At 45.1% G+C, this 24,507-nt stretch overlaps 1 protein-coding gene across 5 annotated transcripts in view; it reads left to right on the top strand.

The window, feature by feature from the left end:
• Nucleotides 1–24,507, top strand: part of KANSL3 (KAT8 regulatory NSL complex subunit 3) — an 89,475-nt gene that overhangs the window by 6,803 nt on the left and 58,165 nt on the right. For all 5 annotated transcript variants that reach the window (XM_040345943.1, XM_040345939.1, XM_040345941.1 and 2 more), the window contains 8 exons: nucleotides 4,018–4,188; nucleotides 4,295–4,385; nucleotides 4,530–4,715; nucleotides 4,881–5,012; nucleotides 5,111–5,227; nucleotides 14,208–14,309; nucleotides 14,574–14,645; nucleotides 18,781–18,855. In XM_040345943.1, the coding sequence (XP_040201877.1) occupies nucleotides 4,018–4,188; nucleotides 4,295–4,385; nucleotides 4,530–4,715; nucleotides 4,881–5,012; nucleotides 5,111–5,227; nucleotides 14,208–14,309; nucleotides 14,574–14,645; nucleotides 18,781–18,855 (946 nt within the window). The remainder of the gene's footprint in view (nucleotides 1–4,017; nucleotides 4,189–4,294; nucleotides 4,386–4,529; nucleotides 4,716–4,880; nucleotides 5,013–5,110; nucleotides 5,228–14,207; nucleotides 14,310–14,573; nucleotides 14,646–18,780; nucleotides 18,856–24,507) is intronic.

Genomic DNA, 24,507 nt, shown 5'->3' with positions numbered 1-24,507 from the left:
TGCTTTCAATCAACCAATAAATGAGCCGAGAAACCAGTTCACGGCGCAGGACTTTCAAAGTGGTCCGGTAAGTAAACTGGGGCTCGGGGGGCCCGCTAATGCTTGGATATTGTACCTTTACAACCCCTTTTAATGTCTAAACCGCTGGCAACAAAAGTGAGTACACCCCTAAGTGAAAATTTCCAAATTGGGCACAATTGGCCATTTTCCCTCCCCATGTGACTTGTTAGTGTTAAAAGGTCTCAGGTGTGAATGGGGGAGCAAGTGTATTAAATTTGGTGTTATCGCTCTCACTTTCTCATACTGGTCACTGGAAATTCAACATGGCACCTCGTGGCAAAGAACTCTCTAAAGATCTGAAAAAATTATTATTGTTCTATATAAAGATGGGCTAGGCAACTTCGGCCCTCCAGCGGTTTTAGAATTGCAAGACCCTAACAGTCACAGGCATAACTCCTAGAGGCAGAGGCATGATGAGATTTGTCGGTTCACCACATCTGGAGGGTTGAGGTTGCCTACCCCTGGCCTAGGGTATAAAAAGATTGCCAAGACCCTGAAACTGCTCTGATTTAGCACGGTGGCCAAGACCATAAGGCGGTTTAACAAATCAGGTTCCACTCAGAACAGGCCTCACCAACTCGGTGTCGTATACATAGGTTGTCTTTGGGAAATAGACATATGAGTGCTACCAGCGTTGCTGCAGAATTTAAAGGGGTAGGGGTCAGCTTGTCAGTGCTCAGACCATACGCTACACACTGCATCAAATTGGTCCGCATGGCTGTTGTTCCAGAAGGAAGCCTCTTCTAAAGATGATGCACAAGAAAGCCTGCAAACAGTTTGCTGAAGACAAGCAGACTAAGGACATGGATTACTAGAACCATGTCCTGTGGTCTGATAAGACCAAGATAAACTAATTTGGTTCAGATGGTGTCAAGTGTGTGTGGCGGCAACCAGGTAAGGAGTATAAAAACAAGTGTGTCTTGCCTACAGTCAAGCATAGTGGTGGGAGTGTCATGGTCTGGGGCTGCATAAGTGCTGCCGGCACTGGGGAGCTACAGTTCACTGAGGGAACCATGAAAGCCAACATGTACTGTGACATACTGAAGCAGAGCATGATCCCCTTCCTTCGACGACTGGGCCGCAGGGCAGTTTTCCAACATAACGGAGGAGTGGAAGAGGACTCCAGTGGCAACCTGTGAAGCTCTGGTGAACTCAATGCCCAAGAGGGTTAAGGCAGTGCTGGAAATTAATGGTGGCCACACAAAATATTGACACTTTGGGCCCAATTTGGACATTTTCACTTAGGGGTGTGTACTCACTTTTGCCAGCGGTTTAGACATTAACTACTTGCCGACCGCCCACCGTCGTTATACGTCCTCACTTTAGAGATGAATATCTCGGTAACGGCAGCAGCTGCTGCCACAATCGAGATATTCATCTCTTCTGTGGGCGGCCGTGTTAACGATAATGGCGGTCTCCGCGGCGGATTTGCCGCGAGATCGCCGTTATCGGGAGAGGGGCCCCCCCCTCCCGCTGCTCTCCCGCGCCCTCCGCCGCTTACCGTAGCCGTCGGTAGCGGCGGAGGAGATCGCGACCATCCGGCAGCTGAGCGGGGACGAGACTGAAGGAAAAATCTCCTTCGCCCGTCCCCATAGCTCCGCTGGGCGGAAGTGACGTCAAAACGTCAGTCCCGCCCAGCGTCTTAAAGAAACATTTTTTTTTTTTGTCATTTAAGCCCAAATATGAGATCTGAGGTCTTTTTGACCCCAGATCTCATATTTAAGAGGACCTGTCATGCTTTTTTCTATTACAAGGGATGTTTACATTCCTTGTAATAGGAATAAAAGTGATAATTTTTTTTTTTTTTTTTTTTCAGTGTTAAAAATTCTAAAATAAATAAAAATAAATGCGAAAAGCAAAAAAACTTTTTTAAAGCGCCCCGTCCCGACGAGCTCGCGCGTAGAAGCGAACGTATACGCGAGTAGCGCCCGCATATGAAAACGGTATTCAAACCACACAAGTGAGGTATCGCCGCGATCGTTAGAGCGAGAGCATTAATTTTAGCCTTAGGCCTACTCTGTAACTCAAAAAATGCAACCTGTAGAATTTTTTAAACGTCGCCTATCAATGGGTAAAAGTTTGACGCCATGCCACGAGCGGGCGCAATTTTTAAGCGTGACATGTTGGGTATCATTTTACTCGGCGTAACATTATCTTTCACAATATATAAAAAAATTGGGCCAAATTTATTGTTGTCTTATTTTTTCATTTAAAAAAGTGAATTTTTTCCAAAAAAAGTGCGCTTGTAAGACCGCTGCGCAAATACGGTGTGACAAAAAGTATTGCAATGACTTCCATTTTATTCTCTAGGGTGTTAGAAAAAAAATATATAATGTTTGGGGGTTTTAAGTAATTTTCTAGCAAAAAAAAAATGGTTTTGTCTCGTAAACACCGACTCTGAAAAACAGGCCAGAGGCTAAAGTGGTTAATGGCTGTGTGTTGAGTTATTTTGAGGAGACAGCAAATTTACACTGTTATACAAGCTGTACACTCACTACTTTACATTGTAGCAAAGTGTCATTTCTTTAGTGTTGTTACATGAAAATATAATAAAATATTTACAAAAATTTGAGGGGGTACTCGCTTTTTTGAGATACTGTACATCCTCACCATATCAGTCCCTTTAAAGTCCAATGCCAATCCTTCCAATAGCATTTCTAAGTGAACCCATAGATTACTTCAACAGAAGTTGTTTGGAGTCTGTAGTTTGCACACCTGAGTCCAATTAATGAGCTTAGAGGTGTGGTTTAGCCCAGGTTCACACTTGGTACGATTTGAGATGCGATTTCACATGTCAAATCGCATCTCAAATCGGCGGCTTTTGTTGGCAATGGCACCGTCCTAATCGGTGCGACGCCGTATTTGCGGTGCTGTGCCGATTTCAAAAAGTAGTTCCTGTACTACTTTTTGCGATTTCGGGCCACGATTTACATTGACATCTGTGCAGAAACCTGCACAGATGTCTCTTAAATCGCGGCCGAAATCGGGAGTGAAATCGTGCGAGTTCAGCTGAACTCGCACGGCTTCACTCCCGCAGCCCAGTGTGAACCTGGGCATAAAGCTACTTTGATACATAAAAGACACTCAAACATTTTAGAATTGCTGTTCACAAGAAACATCAGGTGATGTAAACCAAGAATCACAAAACAGCTTAAGGTTTGAGGACATCCCTGAAACTGACAAACATCCTTGTTCATGAGTCTACCATATATAAGTCTTTGAACAGGCAGGATGTCTATGACAGAACCCCAAAGAGGAGACTACTGCTGTGCGCCAAAAGTTTGCTAATGAGCACCCTAGAAAACTGCAACGCTACTGAGAAAATGTCTTTAGATTGATGAAACGAAAGTTGAATTGTTCAGGAAAAGTACTCGGCACGAAGCATGGCACAAAAAAGGGCACAGCTTACCAACGTCAAACACATTATCCCAATGATGGGCCATTTGCCATCATTGAGTGAAAAGTGAATTCCCTTGATTACCGAAATATCATAACAGGATAATGTCAAAGTGGCTGTCTGCCAGCTGAAGCTTAGTAGAAGTTGGGTGGTGCAGCAGGACTATGGCCCTAAGTATTGAAGTAAATCCACCACAGACTGGCTTGAGAAAAAGAGTCGGAGAGACATTTTTTTCTGAGCTGAAGCAGTTTTGTAAGGAGGAATGGTCAAAAATTCCACCTGAACACTGTGCGGGTCTGATCCAGAGCTACTGAAAGTGCTTGTTTGAAGTCATTGCTGCCTAAGGAAGTTTGACCAGCAGTTACCTCCAAGGGTTCACTTCCTTTTTCCTCCAGCACATTTTATGGAAATTACTGCAGAAAAACAGTTAATTCCATGGGCTTCACATGCGTTTCTTGCCACTATAAATGTGCAAAAAACAATATATCAAAATACAGTAGTACTAATGCTAATAGCTGTAATTGTGTTGGCCTGATCATGTTAATTCTACCACTTTGCAGTGAGGCAGATGTTCCAATTGATGTTGAGACTGTCACTCCCATTTCCATGCCATTATATGATAACCAGAAGGCTCGAAGTGTTATGAATGAGTGTGAACGTCATGTGATCTTTGTGCGAACAGATACTGAAGCTCCTCCACCACCTGATGACTGGGAAGATCACCTTAATAGGTTAGTCCTTGCTGTTGTAGCAAAGCAGATTTTCAAATGAACAAGCACATTTTGGTTAATTACTTGTTACCCTTTTTAATGTGTTTTTATTCTAAATTCCTATTAGGACTGGTTGGAGTACCTCACAGAATAAGCTTTTTAACAAGGTCCTGAAATCTTTACAAGCTGACCGCCTTGCTCGACTTGCTAATGATGGTGTAAGTGCATGTGCTGTTTTTCTTTCTGCCTTTTTTTCACTGAACTTGTATAGCGCTTTGACCAAGCCAGATTTTAGCAGTTAAATTTAGTTAATTGTCCTAATTTTGTATCATGGAAGCAATCTTTGCTTATTGTCCCTTCAGGCAACCAATGAGCCGGTGCTGAGAAGAATTGCTGTGGACAAGTGTGCCCGTCGGGTGCGTCAAGCTCTAGCCTCAGTAGGATGGGACACCAAACTAGTGCAGTGGCTGCATAGCACACTGGTGGAAACCCTCAGCCTACCACTGCTTGCTGCATATCTGGATGCTCTGCAGACATTGAAAGGCAAGGTACTGCTTCATTTGGCATGGATAAGAATGTATGTAAATAATGTCTGTCCAAATTATGTGGTATTGGAAGATGAAGATTTGGCTGTGTTTGTAGTCATGTTGTATATAGCTGGACATATATTCAGTGTTTGTAATAAGGAGATAATGTCTTGTGGCTCTCTATAGGTACCAGCTCTTATTGATCGCATGCTACTAGCCACGACTGTCAGATCAGGAGGAGCCAGTGCAGAAGCATTATCTCTACTATTGAAGAGACCATGGGATCCAGCAGTCGGAGTACTATCCCATAACAAGCCTGTAAATATATCCACTTTGTGTCTTGCTTTTTTCAGATTTTATTTCTAAATCTATTTTTTTTTTTTTTAACGAAATCTTTGATTTTTTTTTTTTTTCAGAGCAAACTCCCAGGCTCCCCTCTCATCCTCATTGCTCCATCAGGACCAACCAATTCAATATTTCCCACTTCGCGGCGACACCGGTTCTGGCAATCCCAGCTCTCCTGTTTAGCTAAGGTTTGTTTTAGTGCACTGATTATTACTTTGGTGGTTGTAAACCTCAGACATGAAATACGAACAAAGCATATCCCTCTATAGTGTGTGCTTGTCTCAAGAGAATGTGCTGTGTGAAAACCCCCCCCAATCAGCATTCTCCTCGCTGAGCTCCGTAGCATGTATCTTCAGCTCTCCACCCCCTTTTTTTCCTGAACGCACAGGCAAGCTTTATAAATTCTGCACTTTGAATGGATGCCAACAATAAAAGACAGCAGATAAAAAGGTACAACTTGTAGGAGGATTTGTTTAATTTCTGTGTATCTTCTGAGGCTAGTCACTTTACTACGTGTATGTAAGGGTCATTTATTTACTTGTACATATACCTATTTTATTGTATATGGTAATAGGATTTTGGTAATATGAAAAAAGGAAGAATAGATAATGTGTTGCACGTTGTGTCTCAAAACTTCATAAAGTTTAATAATGATTTTCCTCCTCTGAGGTGCCAGCTTGTTAAATGTTATAGAATGCATTAGGATAAAAAGCCTTCTACCTTTACAACCACTTTAATTGCACACAATGCTGACCAACATGCTGTTTGTAGATTTCTGGGCAATGAGAAGGTCACAAACATCACTATTTTGTTTGTTGGCTAAAAACTAGATAATATAAAACAAATGTAGCATTCAAGAAGCAGGAATTTTAACTTTTTATTTTTTATTATTAGTGCTCAGAAAAAGTTTTTCTTTATCGTTACATCACGGGACACAGAGCGGCATTCATTACTATATGGGTTATATGGAGTACCTTCAGGTGTAGACACTGGCAATCTTCAAACAGGAAATGCCCCTCCCTATATAACCCCCTCCCATAGGAGGAGTACCTCAGTTTTTACGCCAGTGTCTTAGGTGTTAGTCATGGTTTAGCTTGCCTCCGCATCCTTGGGATTAGGTGAGCTACCGGTTCTGTCCAAAAAAGCCTGCGCGCTAAAGTGGTCAGTAACCGGACCCCAAACCCTTGGGGTATAGCCCATAATGCTTTCTTTTTAAGAGAGCTGGACCCTGGGCCCAGAACTTAGAAAACCTTTGGGGCGCCTAATGTTTTCTGTTTGCCAGGGTGCTGTATGGGCCCAGGACAGTGGATCCTTCATGGAAGAAGAAGGTTCCCAGGGCCTGAAGGTCTAGACATCCCCACGGAGATGGGGGAAGATTGGACCTCTTGCTTGGCAAAGTCCTGCGGCATGGAGCAGGTAAGTGAGGGGAAAAACCTGCGGGGCTTGGCTCTTAGCAAGTTTTTTCTGGGAGGTCACAGGGGACATGCCTAAGGTTATGCATTGCATCTGGCAAACCAGTCACATATCATGAAGATAGGATGGCTCTATATGTTATATTTCCCCATAAAAAGTGACCTCCCTGGTAGTGTTGGAAAAGCTGTGTATGGGGCCTTTTATGTACAAGTGTATGTGTGTGTCAGAGAGCTATGCTTACCTGCAAGCCTCCAGGCGATGCTCTATCCAGTCCTCTCCCTCATGCCTGCAAGGCAGGCAAAACGCTGACCTCCTCGTGTGTTCCAGGCCTGCGGCTGCAGGAACAGAGAGGCCCTTCCTCCCAACCCCCCCCCCGTCGGCGGGCGCGCGCGCGGTGCGCGTGCACGTGTTATAGACGCATTTGGCGCCGTTTTAGCTGGGGGGGGAAGGGCGGGTCAGTGGTTTAAAGGAAGGGGCGGCCCTTCCTTAGATGCCACAGCTCATTCATTTCTCTGGCTTAAGGGAGGAAGGACTGGAGTGAAGCACGGGGCGCTGAGGACACACAGTGGCCAGAAAGAATACTACAGTCTTCAGAAGATTGTGGTTTAGCCTAGGAATAGGCTGGTTTTCTTTTCCATCTCATAGTCTTTTCTTTGGCAATACTACTCAGGGGGATAGAATGTTTTTTCTTGCCTAGATTGAAAAAAAAAAAAAAAAATAAAAAAAAAAAAAAAGAAGAAAAGTTTTTCTTTTAAAAAAAAAAAAAAAAAAAAAAAAAAAAAGTGTCATCTAGGGTAGAGGAAACATTTTTTATTCCCCAAACAGGTGTTTGGGCATTTAACTATTATAAGTCCCAGGTACCAATAAGTAGCAGGTGTACCTCGGTATTGTACCATGGCATCAAGATCAGAGGGTACAAAAGGTGGGGATTCCCCCGCAGAATCTGAGGTCTCGGATAGAGCTATGCCGCTGCTTTCCCCACAGGGAGCCTTTGGGCCATCGGGGTCTGGGGCTAGAGCTGACGCGAGTCAACCCAACCCTAAGGTGGTCACGGAGGAGGTGTTACTCGCCTCTTTAAATGAGATGCGGAGAAGCATGGGAGAAATGATAGCCGCAGCCATGCGGGGTAGTAAGCGGAATAGATCTCCGTCACCCGTGCGCGGACCCTCGGAAGAGGAGGTCCTTTCCTCTGGGGAATTGGACCTCTTGGACAGAGACCAAGTAGGTTCAGGGATCGAAGATCCGGATACAGAGGAGTCTGGGGCAGTCTCCCTGAGGGAGAGCTGGTGGATTCAGGGCTTGACGGACTTGGTCCATAAGGCATTCAACCTGCCTGTACCAGATCTCCAGGTATCGACGGTTTCAGCTTTGGGCTCACTGAGGGCGCCTCAAAGCAGTGCTGTGTTTCCGATCCATCCTCTATTGGAGGAAGTCTTGTTCCAAGAGTGGAACAAACCAGACAAGGTTTTCTTTCCACCTAAGAAATTTTCTGTCTTATATCCTATGGAAGAAAAGTTTTCCAAGAGATGGGCTTCTCCTGCAGTAGACGCAGCCATCTCATGTGTTAACAAATCGTTAACATGTCCTGTAGAAAACGTACAGGTTTTCAAAGATCCAGTTGATAGACGCTTGGAAGCCCTACTTAAGAACTCCTTCACTTCTGCAGGGGCAGTAGTACAGCCAGCCGTGGCTGCGATTGGAGTCGCTCAAGCTTTATCGGATCAATTTAAGCAAATGCTTGAACTTATTCCTGCCGAGCAGGCAGAAGAATTTTCGGATGTCCCTAAGGCCATATGTTTTACGGTAGACGCAAGCAAGGATTCTATCCAACAAGCGTCACGTTTATCATTATCCCTTATCCATATGAGAAGACTCTTATGGTTAAAAAGCTGGGAGGCTGAGCCCCCATGCAAGAAGCTCCTGGCAGGGTTTCCCTTCCATGGAGGACGGCTCTTCGGAGAGGACTTAGATAAATACATTCAGACCATTTCAAGCGGCAAGAGTACTCTCTTGCCAACTAGGAAGAGGGTTCAGGGACCTGCGTTTAAACGACAGTCCTCCCCTGGGCAGGGGCCCTCTAATGCCAAGCAGTATCGACGGCCTCCTGCAAGAACAAACTTCGGCTTCAACAGCAGATCACAAGGACAGACTGTTAGGGGCAAGAGGCAGTGGTTTCGCAAGCCAGCAAAACCAGCCCCCAAGTCTACCTCATGAAGGGGCGCCCCCACCCACGAAGGTGGGGGGAAGGCTGCGACTCTTTTCGGAGATTTGGGAAGCCAGCATTCCCGACGAGTGGGTACGGTCTTCCGTGGCCACAGGCTACAAGCTAGAATTCCTAAGGTTTCCTCCTCCTCATTTCCAGGAGTCAAGGATTCCAAACGATCTGGAGAAAGGAGCCGCATTAAGGTCGGCTCTAGATCATCTACTTTCCCAGGAAGTAATAGTAGAGGTACCAGTCCTGGAACAGGGGCTGGGTTTCTACTCCAACCTATTCATCATCCTAAAGCCCAATGGAGATGTCAGGCCAATTTTGGACCTAAAGATGGTAAATGCATACTTAAAAGTCCGCTCATTTCGGATGGAATCCGTGCGGTCAGCAGCTGCCACACTCCAAAAAGACGACTTCATGGCGTCCATAGACATAAAGGATGCCTACCTTCATGTTCCAATTTATCAGCCACATCAAAGATATCTACGCTTTATGGTGGCTTCGCGTCATTTCCAATTCGTGGCGCTTCCCTTCGGGTTGGCTACGGCCCCCCGGGTGTTCACGAAGGTTCTAGCTCCAATCCTAGCCAAGCTAAGGATCCAAGGGGTCACGATCCTAGCATACCTGGACGACCTCCTAGTCATAGACCACTCGTCTCCCGGCTTGGAACGAGCAGTGGCCCTCACGGTCCAATACCTCGAGAGGTTCGGCTGGGTCCTAAATCGAGAAAAGTCAGCATTCCAGCCCACAAGGCAGTTGGAATATCTCGGCATGAGATTAGACACGGAACAACAAGGGGTGTTCCTACCTCGGAGGAAGGTCAAAGCCATCAAGGAATTAATCCTACTGGTTCTAAGCAAGAAAGAACCGACTATTCGCCTATGTATGAGATTACTAGGCAAGATGGTGGCTACTTTCCAAGCGGTGCCATACGCCCAGAGCCACACTCGCATCCTGCAGGCAGCCATCCTGTCAGCATGGAGCAAAAGGCCACAGGCCTTGGATATCCCGTTGCCTCTCTCATCAAGAGTCCGGCAAAGTCTGTGTTGGTGGTTAGACCCTCAGAATCTACTGAAGGGAAAATCTTTCAGCCCAGTGGCTTGGAAGATAGTGACCACAGACGCCAGCCTGACGGGCTGGGGAGCGATTGTGGATGGTTCCACTCGCCAAGGTATTTGGGCAAAGCCAGAGAAGCTTTTACCCATCAACATCTTGGAGCTCAGAGCTGTTCGACTAGCCCTCAGGGCTTGGACGTCGAAATTGCAGGGGCTCCCGGTGAGAATTCAATCAGACAATGCCACGGCAGTGGCATACATAAATCACCAAGGGGGGACCAGGAGTCAGGCCGCTCAAAGAGAAGTGAGCTTGATTCTCCTATGGGCAGAGGCTCATGTGCCCTGCATATCGGCAATATTCATTCCCGGAGTGGACAACTTTCAGGCGGACTTCTTAAGCCGCCAGACTCTATGGCCGGGGGAATGGTCTCTGCATCCACAAGTCTTTCAAGCACTCTGCCAAAGATGGGGAGTGCCGGACGTGGATATCATGGCATCGAGACTCAACAAGAAGCTAGACAGGTTCATGTCCCGCTCAAGGGATCCGATGGCCTGCGGAACCGATGCTCTGGTTTGCCCTTGGCATCAGTTCAAGCTTCTTTATGCGTTTCCCCCGCTCCAGTTACTACCCCGCCTGCTGCGCAGGATCCGGGTGGAGCACATACCAGTTATCCTGGTAGCTCCAGCATGGCCCAGAAGGGCTTGGTACTCACTAATCCTAAGGATGGTAGTGGGAAACCCTTGGACTCTGCCTCTAAGGCCAGACCTGCTATCGCAAGGTCCGATCCTCCACCCTGCCTTACGGCATCTAAATTTGACGGCCTGGAAGCTGAATCCTTGATTCTCAGGGGTAGAGGTCTGTCTCAGAAAGTAATCTCTACCCTAATCAGAGCCAGGAAACCGGTCTCTAGGGTGATTTATCACAGGGTCTGGAAGGCCTATATAGGCTGGTGCGAGTCCAAGCTATGGCTTCCTCGCAAGTTCACCATAGATAGAGTTTTAAGTTTTCTCCAGCTAGGAGTGGATAAAGGATTGGCATTAAGCACAATCAAAGGACAGATTTCTGCCCTGTCAGTGTGGTTTCAGCGGCCGCTGGCCACCCACTCGCTGGTTAAGACCTTCCTTCAAGGGGTCTTACGTATTAAACCTCCAGTTAAATCCCCGCTTTGTCCGTGGGATTTAAATCTTGTTCTGTCGAGTTTACAGAAACAACCGTTTGAGCCGTTGGCTGAAGTTCCTTTGGTTCTACTGACAAGGAAGTTGGTGTTTTTGGTTGCCATAGTTTCCGCAAGAAGAGTTTCGGAACTGGCAGCCTTATCCTGTAAGGAACCATATCTTATATTTCATAAGGACAAGGTCGTTCTCCGCCCTCATCCTTCCTTCTTACCGAAGGTCATATCCAGTTTTCATTTGAACCAGGATTTGGTATTACCATCCTTCTTCCCTAAACCTACTTCCAGAAAGGAAGGGTTGCTGCATACCTTGGATATTGTCAGGGCCATGAAGGCCTATCTTAAAGCTACAGAGAAGATCCGGAAAACAGATGTGCTGTTTATTCTACCGGATGGGCCCAAGAAGGGGCAGGCAGCTGCAAAGTCCACCATTTCTAGGTGGATTAAGCAATTGATCACTCAGGCCTACGGCTTGAAAGGGTTGCCTCCTCCAGTATCATTAAGGGCTCATTCTACTAGAGCCATGGGCGCCTCCTGGGCAGCACACCACCAGATCTCTATGGCTCAAGTTTGCAAGGCGGCAACCTGGTCTTCTGTCCACACATTTACAAAATTCTACAAGTTGGACGTAAGAAGGAATACTGATACTGCCTTCGGGCAGGCAGTGCTGCAGGCTGCAGTTTGAGACCCTCGGATTCCGGGGGCTCCTCTTTTTTTGAGTTAAATTTAAAATTTAAGATTATTTTTCTCAAATAAGTTGGATTTATTATGATTTGAGTATATCTCTAAATTAAATCCTTTTGTCTTGGAGATGTTCTCCCTCCCCTCATTGTAAGCATTGCTTTGGGACATCCCATATAGTAATGAATGCCGCTCTGTGTCCCGTGATGTAACGATAAAGAAAAAGAGATTTTTAATACAGCTTACCTGTAAAATCTTTTTCTTGGAGTACATCACGGGACACAGAGCTCCCACCCCTCTTTTGAGGACCATTTTGGGAGGCATACTGCTTGCTACAAAACTGAGGTACTCCTCCTATGGGAGGGGGTTATATAGGGAGGGGCATTTCCTGTTTGAAGATTGCCAGTGTCTACACCTGAAGGTACTCCATATAACCCATATAGTAATGAATGCCGCTCTGTGTCCCGTGATGTACTCCAAGAAAAAGATTTTACAGGTAAGCTGTATTAAAAATCTCTTTTTTTCTAGAGGCAAACCCCAAGGCCTGGAATTGCCCCTGAGAATCACTTACATTTGACAACCGTTATCTTTTATTGTGCTGGCTGGCCACTTGCATTTCATTAAATATGTGAGCAAAAACATTAGTTGAAAAAAAGAAAATGAAAGTGCCCTTTATTTAACAAAAGCTGAACTCGCATAGGTTGGACTTGTGTCTTTTTTCAACCTCACCTACTATATAACACCTGGAAAACTGTTAAAAACACAGGGAGCTGTTCTACCTACAAATGGAATTGTAATTCTGTTCATCTAATCTAAATATGCAGCCCTGCCAGACTGCACAGTCAGGTAATGGATACTACCTTCTTTGTGGCAGTGAGAAATTGGTTATCCTCTCTCCTCCCCCTGTGTACTTAGTGGACAGTGAAAGGGTATCAGCAGAGTGATGACGTAATCCCTTATGGCCTCTCCTATCAGAATGTTCTTTTTCAGCACGTATGCATACAACACAACTGATTGGCTGCCAGTGTTTCCCTTTTTTTGCTTCTATATAAGGGATTGCAAGAGTCTCAAGTCAAGTCAGACTGAGGTGCATACACCAGTTTAATAAAAAATAAAATAAAAAATGTCATGATTCATTAAAGCTTAACTTTGGGAATGATCTTTATTTGCATGCTTACATTGGTTCAGCCTGACACAATGTAAGTATGCATATCTCATATCTGATGGGCTGCTGGGGAAGTTGACAGTCACTCTAGTAAACAGTGCTACTCCAGTGATAGCCTTATCTTCCAGGTCCTACTGAGAATCTGTGCAAGCGCCCACCATTAATTCTATAAATAAATACCAGGTCTTTCCTTATTGGATAAAGTAGAGGGGAGGGATGGTGACATCAAGATCTCCACCTTATCCAATCAGCGAATACTTTGTATTCACTGAAAAAAACAAATGAGCGGCCAATCGGGTATGATATATGCATACTTACATTGTGCCAAGCTTGACCAGTGTAAGTATGCCATAAGCATCCTTCCTGGAGTTCAGTTTTAACCGGTTAAGACCTGGACCATTATGCAGGTTAAGGACCTTGCCCCTTTTTGCGATTCGGCACTGCGTCACTTAAACTGACAATTGCGTTCGACGTGGCTCCCAAACAAAATTGGCGTCCTTTTTTTCCCACAAATAGAGCTTTCTTTTGGTGGTATTTGATGACCTCCTGCTGTTTTTATTTTTTGCGCTATAAACAAACATAGAGCCACAATTTTGAAGAAAATGCAATATTTTTTACTTTTTGCTATAATAAATATCCCCCCAAAAAAATATAAAAAAAAGCTTTTTTTCCCTCAGTTTAAACCGATACGTATCGCAATAAAAGTTTATCGATTGGTTTGCACAAAATTTATAGCGTTTACAAAATAGCAGATAGTTTTATGGCATTTTTATACATTTTATTTTTTTTACTACTAATGGCGGCGATCAGCGTTTTTTTTTGTGACTGCAACATTATGGCGGACATATCGGACACTTTTGACACATTTTTGGGACCATTGTCATTTTCACAGCGAAAAGTGCTATAAAAATGCACTGATTACTGTGAAAATGACAATGGCAGTGAAGGGGTTAACCACTAGGGGGCGCTGTAGGGGTTAAGTGTGACCTAATGTGTGTTTCTTACTGTAGGGGGGCAGGGCTGGACGTGTGACGTTACTGATCGTCGTTCCCTATGTCAGGAAGGTTTGTTTACACTCGCCTCTCCTCGTTCTTCAGCTCCTGTGACCCAAACGCAGGACACCGGCGGCGATCGGGGGTTTTGTCACGGAACTTCGTACCGGGTCGCGAGCGTGCCACCAGCGGCGTGTTCGCGACCCATGGCTGGGCTCTTAAAGAGGACGTATATATATATACGTCCATGTGCCCAGCCATGCCATTTTATCGACGTATATAGTCGTGCGGCGGTTATTAAGTGGTTAAAGAATACAAAGCTGCTCTACATACCAAAGTTCAGCATAAAACCTGTAATGATATTTTTATATGAAAGTATATTAAAAAAACACATTTGTTGGCCATCTTCCCATTAGAAAATCCTTATTAGAAACCATTTTACTGTTCTACAGCATAACATTTTTTTAAATGTCTCTTTAAGGTCATTCCTGTTGGTTCTCAGCTGGCTAACAGTGGCAGTGGGGTGACTTCCATACAATGCCTAGAAAACATGATTGGTGGACTGCGCAACAAAGTAGTTGAGGTATGTAAAGTTATGAGAAATTATTAGAAAAAGGGGTCCTTGTCACACATAATGTTGTACTTAGAGCACAATGCCTATTTTGTTGTTACAAAGGTTTTTTTTTTTAAGTTTTTAAGTAAGCCTTGCAGAATTGTTGTCGTAAGAGAAAACTTGCTAACTAAATATGATGATGTACACTGTCCCCCCTACATAGCCATGTTTATTCTTAGTGTAACTGAACTAATGAACTAGTATGGTAAAATACTTGCATTTTTCTGCTTATAGATTCACAATCATTTCCCTCACAAGCCTGTCATTCTGCTTGGATGGAATACAGGAGCATTAATTGCGTGTCATGTGAGTATTGACTACTTGAGTGATGGTGTTACTACATCTCTATTTAAAAATGTAATGTGTGTGTATAAAATGTTTTCTTTGTTAACTGTATAGGCACTTTTATATTTTAAACATGTATGGCAGGGACATTGTGTTCATTACTATTTTCAACGGTTTGTTTTTAAAGCTATTTTTTATTTCCATTTTGCAATGAGTTTAAAAAAATCTTCAGAATGATTTTAAAGCGGTAGTAAACTCAATTAAAAAATGTTAATTTAAAATGGGTTCCTGCAGGTTTATGCTATAATGTGCTAGTATTGCACCGCATATTTTCACATTTTGACAAACTCATCTGTCAAACGCAGCTCTCCAGCAGGTCCTGACCACTTCCATCTTTGGCCAGTCTTCCTTCCGAGTTCACGCTCTCCGGTCACTTCAATAGCCATGCCATGAAGATGTCACTTCCATGCAGGAGTCACTTCACCACAGCACACAGTGGGTGCCTTACTCGTGGTCTGAGCCGCACATGTGTGAAACTGTCTAAACAGTTTATAATTACATAGGTAGTCGGGTTGAAAAAAGACTCCTGTTTTTAACTTTCCACTTAATCCAGTTCCACTTGGTCAGCGTTCCAGCAAGCAAAAAGGTGGCAAGCTCAAAATTAGTTCTTTGTAAGACCGCTGTGCAAATACAGTGTGACAGAAAGTATTGCAATGACCGCCATTTTATTCTCTAGGGTGTTAGAAAAAAATTATATAATGTTTGGGGGTTCTAAGTAATTTTCTAGCAAAAAACAACAGATTTTGTAAACACCAAATCTCAGAAAGAGGCACGGTCCTTAAGTTGTTAAAAAGTGGCAGAAAAGGTATTAAGAAAGCTGCAAAGGAAAGACCCCAGAAAGAATCTAAAAATGCAAAAGTAGCAATCAAAAACCGTTTCTCACTCTTCACTCAAAGTTCCCACTATTCAGCTTCCAACCAGCAAATCTGTTGATGTAAATTGTATCCAGTAAGGTAGACCCTCACTTTACATATTTCCTGGTAAATGTTCTAGCATTCACTTAGGGCCAGTTCACACCAGACACAGTTCCGTACAGTTTTGTGTGCATTTTTTCTGCACTAAAAATGCATACACAGTGTTTTCCATGTATTCCAATGGCTCTAGTTCACACCATGCAGTCAGTTTCCGGTGTAGAAACTGACTGCATGGTGTGAACTAGAGCCATTTGAATACATGGAAAACACTTTGCATGCATTTTGTGCAGAAAAAAAAGCACACGGAACTGCATCTGGTGTGAACTGGCCCTTAAAGTGGTTGTTAAGCCACTTCTATAAAATGATCCTATCCCCTCTGTATTATAACAATAAGTTCCCCCATGTCTGTGTTATAACATAAATATGTTTATCTGTACTTCTAACCCCAACGTCTTCCTGCGATCAGTTGCCTCCTCTTTCCTGTCTTCTGCCTAGCTGATAGTTCAAGTGGGCGGGGCCGAGCACTGCAGCTAAAGTCAGCTGGAGAGGAGAAAGAGCAGAGGAGTCGCATGATCATAGGAAGATGCTGTGTTATCAGTGCAGCTAAGCATATTTATGATATAGTACAGACACAGGGGAACGTCTTGTTCTAATACTGAAGGGATGGGGGCCATAAAAGTTAACTATGAGAGAGCAGCGGGGGGAGGGGGTTCGCTGACTCAAGCAGACACTTAAAGAGGGGAGGGGGTAGAGGACACAGGAGACAGAGAGCAGCCCTGATATATCAGTGTCAGTGTACAGGGGGAGGGTAGAAACTGGCAGGATCAGACAGGTATTACAGGTGATTGAGGGGGCTAAATGACACAGCACAAGCACTGTGCTGTATAACATGCTTTAAGGGAATAGGATCTTTTTGTATTTTTATTTTTTTGGGTTAATGAGCTGTCAGACAGAGCCATGTACCTTTTTAAAGTGTATATAAACGCTAAAACTTTATATATCTGTTGCAAAGCTTCTGCCTGTAACAGGACTTCTTGTTGCAGGCTGCCAACATTGAAGTAGAACTTTATGTATGTATGTATGTGTGTGTGTGTGTGTGTGTATATATATATATATATATATATATAATGTGTGTGTGTGTGTGTGTATAATACACAAAAAACATTGGCAAACAGGCAGAATTTTAATGCAGAAAATACATACTATGTCTCCTGCATTATACATTGAGCTGTGCACGTACGACTCTATACAATTTTAATCAATGTTGGGATGAGTGAACTCTTGTGCATGCGCGGGTATGATGTAATCTGTGTCAGGGCAATGAAAATGGCCGAGCTTCGATACTCAGAAGCCAGTCCAGACGCAGATGACAATGTCCGTCAAGAAAGACTGTGACACTGGATAGAAGGTGAGCGTAGTTCTAGTGTAAGCCTCTGCCTCACAGTTGGCGTAGTCAGCCTGACATTTGTATTCCTTCATTTGCCCATTGTGCTTCCTGCGATCTTTACAGACAATCCATTGGCAAACTCACAACACTGCTGCTAATTTGCAAAACGGTGGCTTTGTGTTGTTAGCCAGTAACGGCACCTGCCAATACTGGCAAGCTTTCCAGATAAGAAAGTTTAGCAACCAAAGAACCAAAAAAGATTTTCTTCACCTTACATGGTCTGGCCACTGTATATGTATTGCTGGCCTGTTACCAGTCCATCCTTCAGGAACTGTGCACCTGCACAAGCACAATACTGTGATTGTGATATGATTGGATACAGCAGACCACAGGCAAAGATAGATACAGAGCCAATGAGGAGTGGCTCTGCACCATGTGATCACTGACCAGTCATAGAATGCCAACAAAGGCTGCTGTTAGCAGCTATGCCTCATTTCCTGTCTGGTGATCAGGAAGCTCTGCTTTATCTCACACACTGATCAGTGGGTGAGAGGAAAAGAAGCTTTCTGACCAGCAGCACTGCAATATATTATCTGTGCCAACAATATTGAAATCTACCCCTCTACTGTCATTCACCCCTGTACATTGTATGTCATCCCCATCCCAGCATGTATAAAAACCCAATCACCTTATCCTAACCCCTTCAGCTCCATTCTCCCACTATATGTGACTTGTACATTAACCCCTTCATCTCCTGATCCCTCTGTGTATGACCTGTACATTTATTGTATGTAGTGCACTATTGCCCAGGTACGTATTTTAACCCCCTCAATACCAGCACACTTCCTCATTTCAAAATTGCGGCAAAAAGATCATCTTGGGGGGTTTACCTTCCAAAAATGGTCCATTTCGGTGTGTTTTCTTCTGTCTGGGCATTTTTATTTGTTATGTTTTAAATCGGAAAGTAAGGAAAATAGGGTGTTTTTTTTTTCTTTTCTTTTTATTTATTTATTATTATTATGGATGGGAAAAATAAAATTACATTTATTATACTCTTTCATTAGCATTATTAAAGCAGTTGGCTAAAAGTAAATTATGCTGTTTCTTATTGCTATTTGTTCATACTAGGAAGTATTTCCCCTCACTTCTTTATCCCATTGATAGTGTTCACCAAAACAGGAGATCCCTCCAGTCATGCCACATATAAGAACCCCCCCTTTTCATTAAAAACATTTGTATTCCTTCCCAGTGGCTGAGAAATCTATATTTCCACCCTAAACCTAAAATACATGTTGCGATCAAAGATTTGAAGTCTCAAACTCTGATACATAATGACAAATGAATCCTAAGAATTGCCTTGAATATTAATGTGTACTAGTTTGCTGGATTTCAGTTAAAATTTGCTTAATACTATATATTTTATGTACATCAAAACAAAAAGTCTGTAAAAATGTATTTATTTTCTTCAGATATAGCCACAGCTTAATTAGAAAAGCATATTTACTGAAGCTGCAGAGAACGATCCTTGGGACCCTTGCTTTCTTTGCGGAAGCAGTGGTCTCTCTGCGGAGTTTGAACACACAACATTCTTTGAGTTACAAGCTCTCCAATGAGCACGTTGCCTTTTATTCTGTTGGCTTCCTGTTTTTTTATTCTGTGCTGTTCTTTCTGGCAAACCGGTATTCAGAGGGAACCAAAAAGATGTAGTGCCAAATGTATTAATTTTGATCGGTCTCATTGTTTGTGTTATTTAGATAAGTAGACAAACTGTAACATTTATGTCTTATTTGCTTAGGTGTCTTTAATGGAATATGTGACAGCTGTGGTGTGCCTGGGATTCCCTTTAATGACTATGGATGGACCTAGAGGGGTAAGTGTTTACTAATAAAAAAAATAAAACATGTTCAATCACCGGAAACTCTAGGCAAAGTTTCCAGTAAGACAAATTAATGCAGCTCTGTATTCATTAATATAATGTTAATTTTTATTTTATTGCAAGCAGGCCAGCTTCGCCTTTAGCAACATGTTACACCCATATTTGGGGTGTAACATGTTAAGTATTTCCACTCATCCGCCATCCCTCAGCCACTTTTGCTTTTAAAATCGATGCTTTGCCCACACAGCCTCATCATTCAAGTCCTGTCTGCCACCACAGCAGACAGACTTGTAGTTCTCAATGGAATACGAATCCAGCACACTCATAGTTCATTGACACTTCCTCCAGCTTTCGGACTGAAAGCCTGTACAGAGGAACAGGCAAAGAGTTGGAAGATGAGTCTGCAGGAGCCTGACCTTGCATTTGTGATCCACTGATCGTGGATGCAATGCTTTGCAGGTTCCTGTAGCAGAGGCAATCGGATCTGTTTCCTTGCTGGATATGGAGACAAGTGAGGGGAAGATGGCCCCCCACCCGTCTCCATACCACTGCAGGATGGAAGCGATGTCAAATGTCACTTCCGCCCAATGCTCTTAAAGGGCATTTTTTTTTATTATTACATTCTTTTATTGCATTTTAGCCTAAATTTGAGATCTGAGGTCTTTTTGACCCCCGATCTCATATTTAAGAAGACCTGTCATGCTTTTTTCTATTACAAGGGATGTTTACATTCCTTGTAATAGGAATAAAAGTTACCCAATTTAAAAAAAAGAATAAAAGTAAAATCTTTTTTTTTTTTTTTTTTTTTTTTTAAGCGCCCGACAAGCTCGCGCGCAGAAGCCAGCATGCAATAGACTGTAGACTCAAATTTTGGGTGGATCCTCAGAAGTCTGTGCTAGTTCCTTATTTCCTCGGAAATGCTTGGGGACAGATCCTGGGCCTGGTACCTTCTTTCCTTGGAAAAGATCAGGACCTTGCACGCTCAAGGTTAGCTACTCCTACCCAGAAGTTGCTCCTCATGCTTTTGCTTTTGCATGAGAATACTGGATAAGATACCTCCCTTTCCTTTTGACCCACTCCACTAGGTCTTGGCTTTTCAGCATCAAGCATCTGTTTCACTGATTTGTAAGGCTGCCACATGGCTGTAAGCACTAATCGAATGCTGGTTTTCCAGCATGAACTTTTGAAAGACAGCAGTACACACAGACTTTCATATGAAGCCTTGTATTTTATGATTGAATACAAGGCTTCCTCTGACAAAATTCATTTTATGAATGCATAGCTGAAGTGGAGAGGCAGGCAGATGACGTCAAAAACTCTGCCATTCATTCATAAAATATTCTATGAATGACTGAACTAGAGGTCGACCGGTATATCGGCCGATATTTTGCCTTTTTAAAGCAATCGGCATCGGCCGATTATTATGTAACAAAAAGGCAGATTGTCGGGGATCTGAGGCAGGGGCGTGCTGGGTGGAATTCTTCCGCCTGCCTGCCCGCCGGCCACTGTCTGTTGACTTTTTTTTTTTTTTCAGTGTAGGTAGCCGGCAGCGGCGGCTGCCGATTGACTGACTGTTACCAGCCCGCGCTGCGTTCTGGGGTTTTTGTAGGCAGAGGCGGGGCGTGTCGGGGGACCTTTTCTTTATCGTACATCACGGGAAACACAGAGCGGCATAGTAATTACTATGTGGGTTATAGAACCTACCTTCAGGTGATGGACACTGGCACTCTTCAGACAGGAAGTCCCTCCCTATATAACCCCCTCCCCTACTGGGAGTACCTCAGTTTTTTCGCCAGTGTCTTAGGTGTTGGTCACGTTGTGAAGCTATGCTCTAGGTTCTTTGTGGCTGAGCTAAGCTGTCTACCGGATCCGTCCAAGGTGCTTCATAGCCAAAGTGGACGGTACCCGGGCCCTGGATGGAAGAACGGGGTTTTGCCTATACTGCTTCTCACTGAAGAGCTGGACCCTGGGTTTCAGTACATTGGTCGATTCCAAAGACCAAATGTTTTTCTACTGCCAGGGTGCTATATAGGTCCAGGGGAGAGGTGACCTGCTATGGACCCCAGTCCCCGAAGGTCCGTGACAAAGCCCACAGTGAGGGGTGAAGGCTGGGCCTCTTTTTTTCGCAATACCCTGCAGCGTGGACAGGTAAGTGGAAGGGCCTGCGGGACTTGGTCCGTCAGCAGGTCCTCCTTTGAAGGGGACTATGGGTTTAGCCTGTATTATGCTGCTATGCATGGGCAATCCCACCACTATGTCTGCTGAGACAGGATGGTTTCTGCACCCATACAGCTCCCCTGACTGGTTCTAGTGTCTGTTAGGGCTATCAGGTACTTGGGTGTGTCATTTTTCATTAAGCATGTAATAGGCTTACCGGCCTGTAGACTTTCTTGTCGGCCTGGGTGTCAATTGAGTCCCCCCTGTTAGCGCGGCTGTCCCTTCACCTTTCCTGCATGCGTTCTCCCTCTGTCGTCCCGTGGCGTCCGTGCACACGTGTTCAGGAAGTGTCTGCCGGCGGGGGGGCGGGACAGCGTGGCGACGCTCCTCACGTGGGATACATCGGCATAAGCCGGTAAGTGCGAGCAGTGAGGCGTTGCAGAGAAGGGGACACAGCGCGGTGCAGGTTCAGACGGCCAGCTACTGACTTCACTCCCACAGGAGTTACAGGTTTGGTGGACTCAAAGGCACTCTAGCATACACCAGTTCAGGGGCTGAGCGCCCAGATCTGAACACGCTTCTCAGCGGCAGGTACCTCCTTTAGCCTCCTCTCCCCCAAAAACAGGCTCAACACTAGGTTCCAGTATCGCGTAAGCCTCTACCTGAAGGCGGCTCCAGCGATGGTCCTGGTAGTTTTATTGCTGCCTATAGAAGGACTTGTTTTTTCTTTTGGCCTAGATCCTAGTTCTGCCTGTATCATCAGGGCAGTTGGGGGTGCCTTTGGTTTGTATAATGGCTCCGAAAGGGGCAGGCGATGCCAAGGGTACTAAATTTGCAAAGAAGCCAAAGGGGTCCCAATCGGGCTCAGAGGATCTGGCCCAGGCCTCAGCAGTTCCCTCCCCTAAAAGATTAGAGTTGGGCGCCCAGGGCGAAGCTTTGGAGTTGCCCGGGGCTGCGGCAGGGCCTAGCCAGCCAGCACCTGTCTTTGTGACAGAGGAGGTACTGGCTTCCACCCTGGGGGGGTTGGAGAGTAGACTAGCGGCATTAATTGCTGCTTCTTTGCCAGAGAGGAAGCGGGCTAGATCCCCCTCTCCTAGAGGGCAATCCCCAAGTTTGGATAACCTCTCTCCTGATGAAATGGAATTTCTAGGGCATCACGTGAGGATTTGTAGGGGTCAGATTCAGAGGAATCTACTATTGAAGAGCCTTTCTCTGCTTCTCAAGCTGAGAAGTTGTGGATCCAGTCCTTGGCAGACATGGTCCGCTCAGCCTTTAAGCTACCCCTACCGGAGCCTTCAGTAGGTGTGGTGTCTTCTTTGGGTTCTTTGAAGGCCCCACAGACCAATTCCTTCTTTCCGGTCCATCCTCTCTTAGAGGACCTAATGTATAAGGAATAGGCACGACCGGATAGAATCTTTGTCCCCCCTAAAAGATTCTCAGTACTGTATCCAATGGAGGAACATTTTTCTAAAAAATGGTCTGTCTCGGCTGTGGATGCGGCTATTTCTTGCGTGAATAAGACCTTAACCTGCCCGGTCGAAAACGTCCAAATGTTTAGGGACCCGGTAGACAAGCGGCTGGAGACTTTATTAAAGTCTTCCTTTGCCACGGCAGGGGCAGTGGTACAGCCGGCTATAGCTGCCATAGGCGTATGTCAGGCTTTAAAGGACCAGACCAAGCAGGTCCTAAAGGACATTCCAGCCCAGTAGGCACGAGAATTGGCGGACCTACCCAGAGCTCTGTGCTTTGCAGTAGATGCAATCAAGAATTCTATCCAACAGGCATCTCGTCTGTCTTTGTTTATAGTGCATATGCGCAGACTCCTCTGGCTGAAAAATTGGACAGCCGAAACCCCTTGCAAGAGGCTCATGGGGAAAGGTTGTTCGGTGAGGATCTGGACAAATACATACAGAAGATCTCAAGTGGGAAGAGCACTCTTTTGCCTGTAAAGAAGAGGTTCAGAGGCCCCACGTTCAAACGTCCAGACTCACCAGCGCCGGGGCCCTCGACCCCCAGGCAGTATCGACGGCCGCCAAGCCAACCTGGCAATGGTAGCAAACCGCAGGGCCAGTTTCCAGGGAACAAAAGGCCCTGGGTCCGTAAGCCGGGTGAACCCGCCCCCAAAGTCGTCCTTGTGAAGGGGCGCCCCCATCCTTTTGGGTGGGGGGAAGACTCCAGTTTTTCTCAGGCATCTGGGAAGAGAGGGTCCCCAACAAATGGGTCCTCTCCATGGTCACTCTTGGTTACCGGCTGAAGTCTCGGGGCATTCCTCCTCCTCGTTTTCTGGAGTCAAGCGCGCCAAGCAACCCAGAACAAAGGGCATCTCTCTTGGCATCCCTAGATCGCCTATTGGCCCAGGGGGTAATTGTGGAAGTACCTGTTCAAGAACAGGGTCGGGGATTTTATTCAAATCTGTTCATAATCCCGAAGCCAAACGGCGATGTCAGGCTGATTTTAGACCTAAAAGGCCTAAACAAGTTCCTGTCCGTTCGGTCCTTTCGAATGGAATCCATTCGTTCAGTAGCCGCCTCCCTACATGGGGAAGACTTCCTAGCGTCCATAGATATCAAGGACGTGTACCTCCACGTCCCTATATTTCCAGGTCATCACAGGTTCCTGCGGTTCACAATAGGCCAGCGCCATTTTCAATTTGTGGCTCTTCCCTCCGGGTTAGCCACGGCTCCCAGGGTCTTTACGAAGGTCCTAGCACCTGTGCTGGCCAATTTGAGAACCCGCGGAATCCTGGTTCTGGCATATTTGGATGACCTTTTGCTGATAGATCGGTCAGCCCCCAGTCTGAGATGGGCTGTTATTACCACCGTTCAGTATCTAGAGGCATTAGGATGGATTATAAACAGGGACAAGTCTACCTTACAGCCAACCAGAACCCTGGAATACCTGGGTATGCTCCTCGATACAAACCAGCAGAAGATATTTTTGCCGCAGGCAAAGATCGATTCTTTAAGGTTGGTTATCCAGTCGATGCTAGGCAGAGAGAAGCCAACTATTCGACTCTGCATGCAACTATTAGGGAAGATGGTGGCAACGTTCGAAGCAGTACCCTACGCCCAGTTCCACTCGAGAAGGTTACAGGGCGCCATCCTGTCGAACTGGAACAAAAAGATTCAGGCCTTGGATTTACCCATGACTCTATCCCCATCAGTCCGGGGAGTCTGTGCTGGTGGTTGGCACCCCGGAATCTGAGAAAGGGAAAGTTCTTCAGTCCGGTGTCTTGGAAGATATTTACTACGGATGCCAGCCTAACGGGTTGGGGACTTATCCCAGCAAGGGAGATGGTCAAGTTCAGAGAGATTTCTGCCTATCTATATCTTGGAGATCCGAGCTATTCGGCTTGCTCTAAGGGCGTGGATGGCAAGATTGCAGGGAACCCCTGTCAGAATCCAGTCCGACAATGTCACAGCGGTAGCATATATAAACCATCAGGGAGGCTCGAAGAGTCGGTCAGCCCAGAGGGAGGTGAATCAAATA

The sequence above is a fragment of the Rana temporaria genome, chromosome 3 (genome assembly GCF_905171775.1).
Source record: "Rana temporaria chromosome 3, aRanTem1.1, whole genome shotgun sequence".
Classification (NCBI taxonomy): Eukaryota; Metazoa; Chordata; class Amphibia; order Anura; family Ranidae; genus Rana; species Rana temporaria.
Note: the sequence above shows the minus strand (reverse complement) of the source record. Positions and strands in the feature narration are given on the sequence as shown.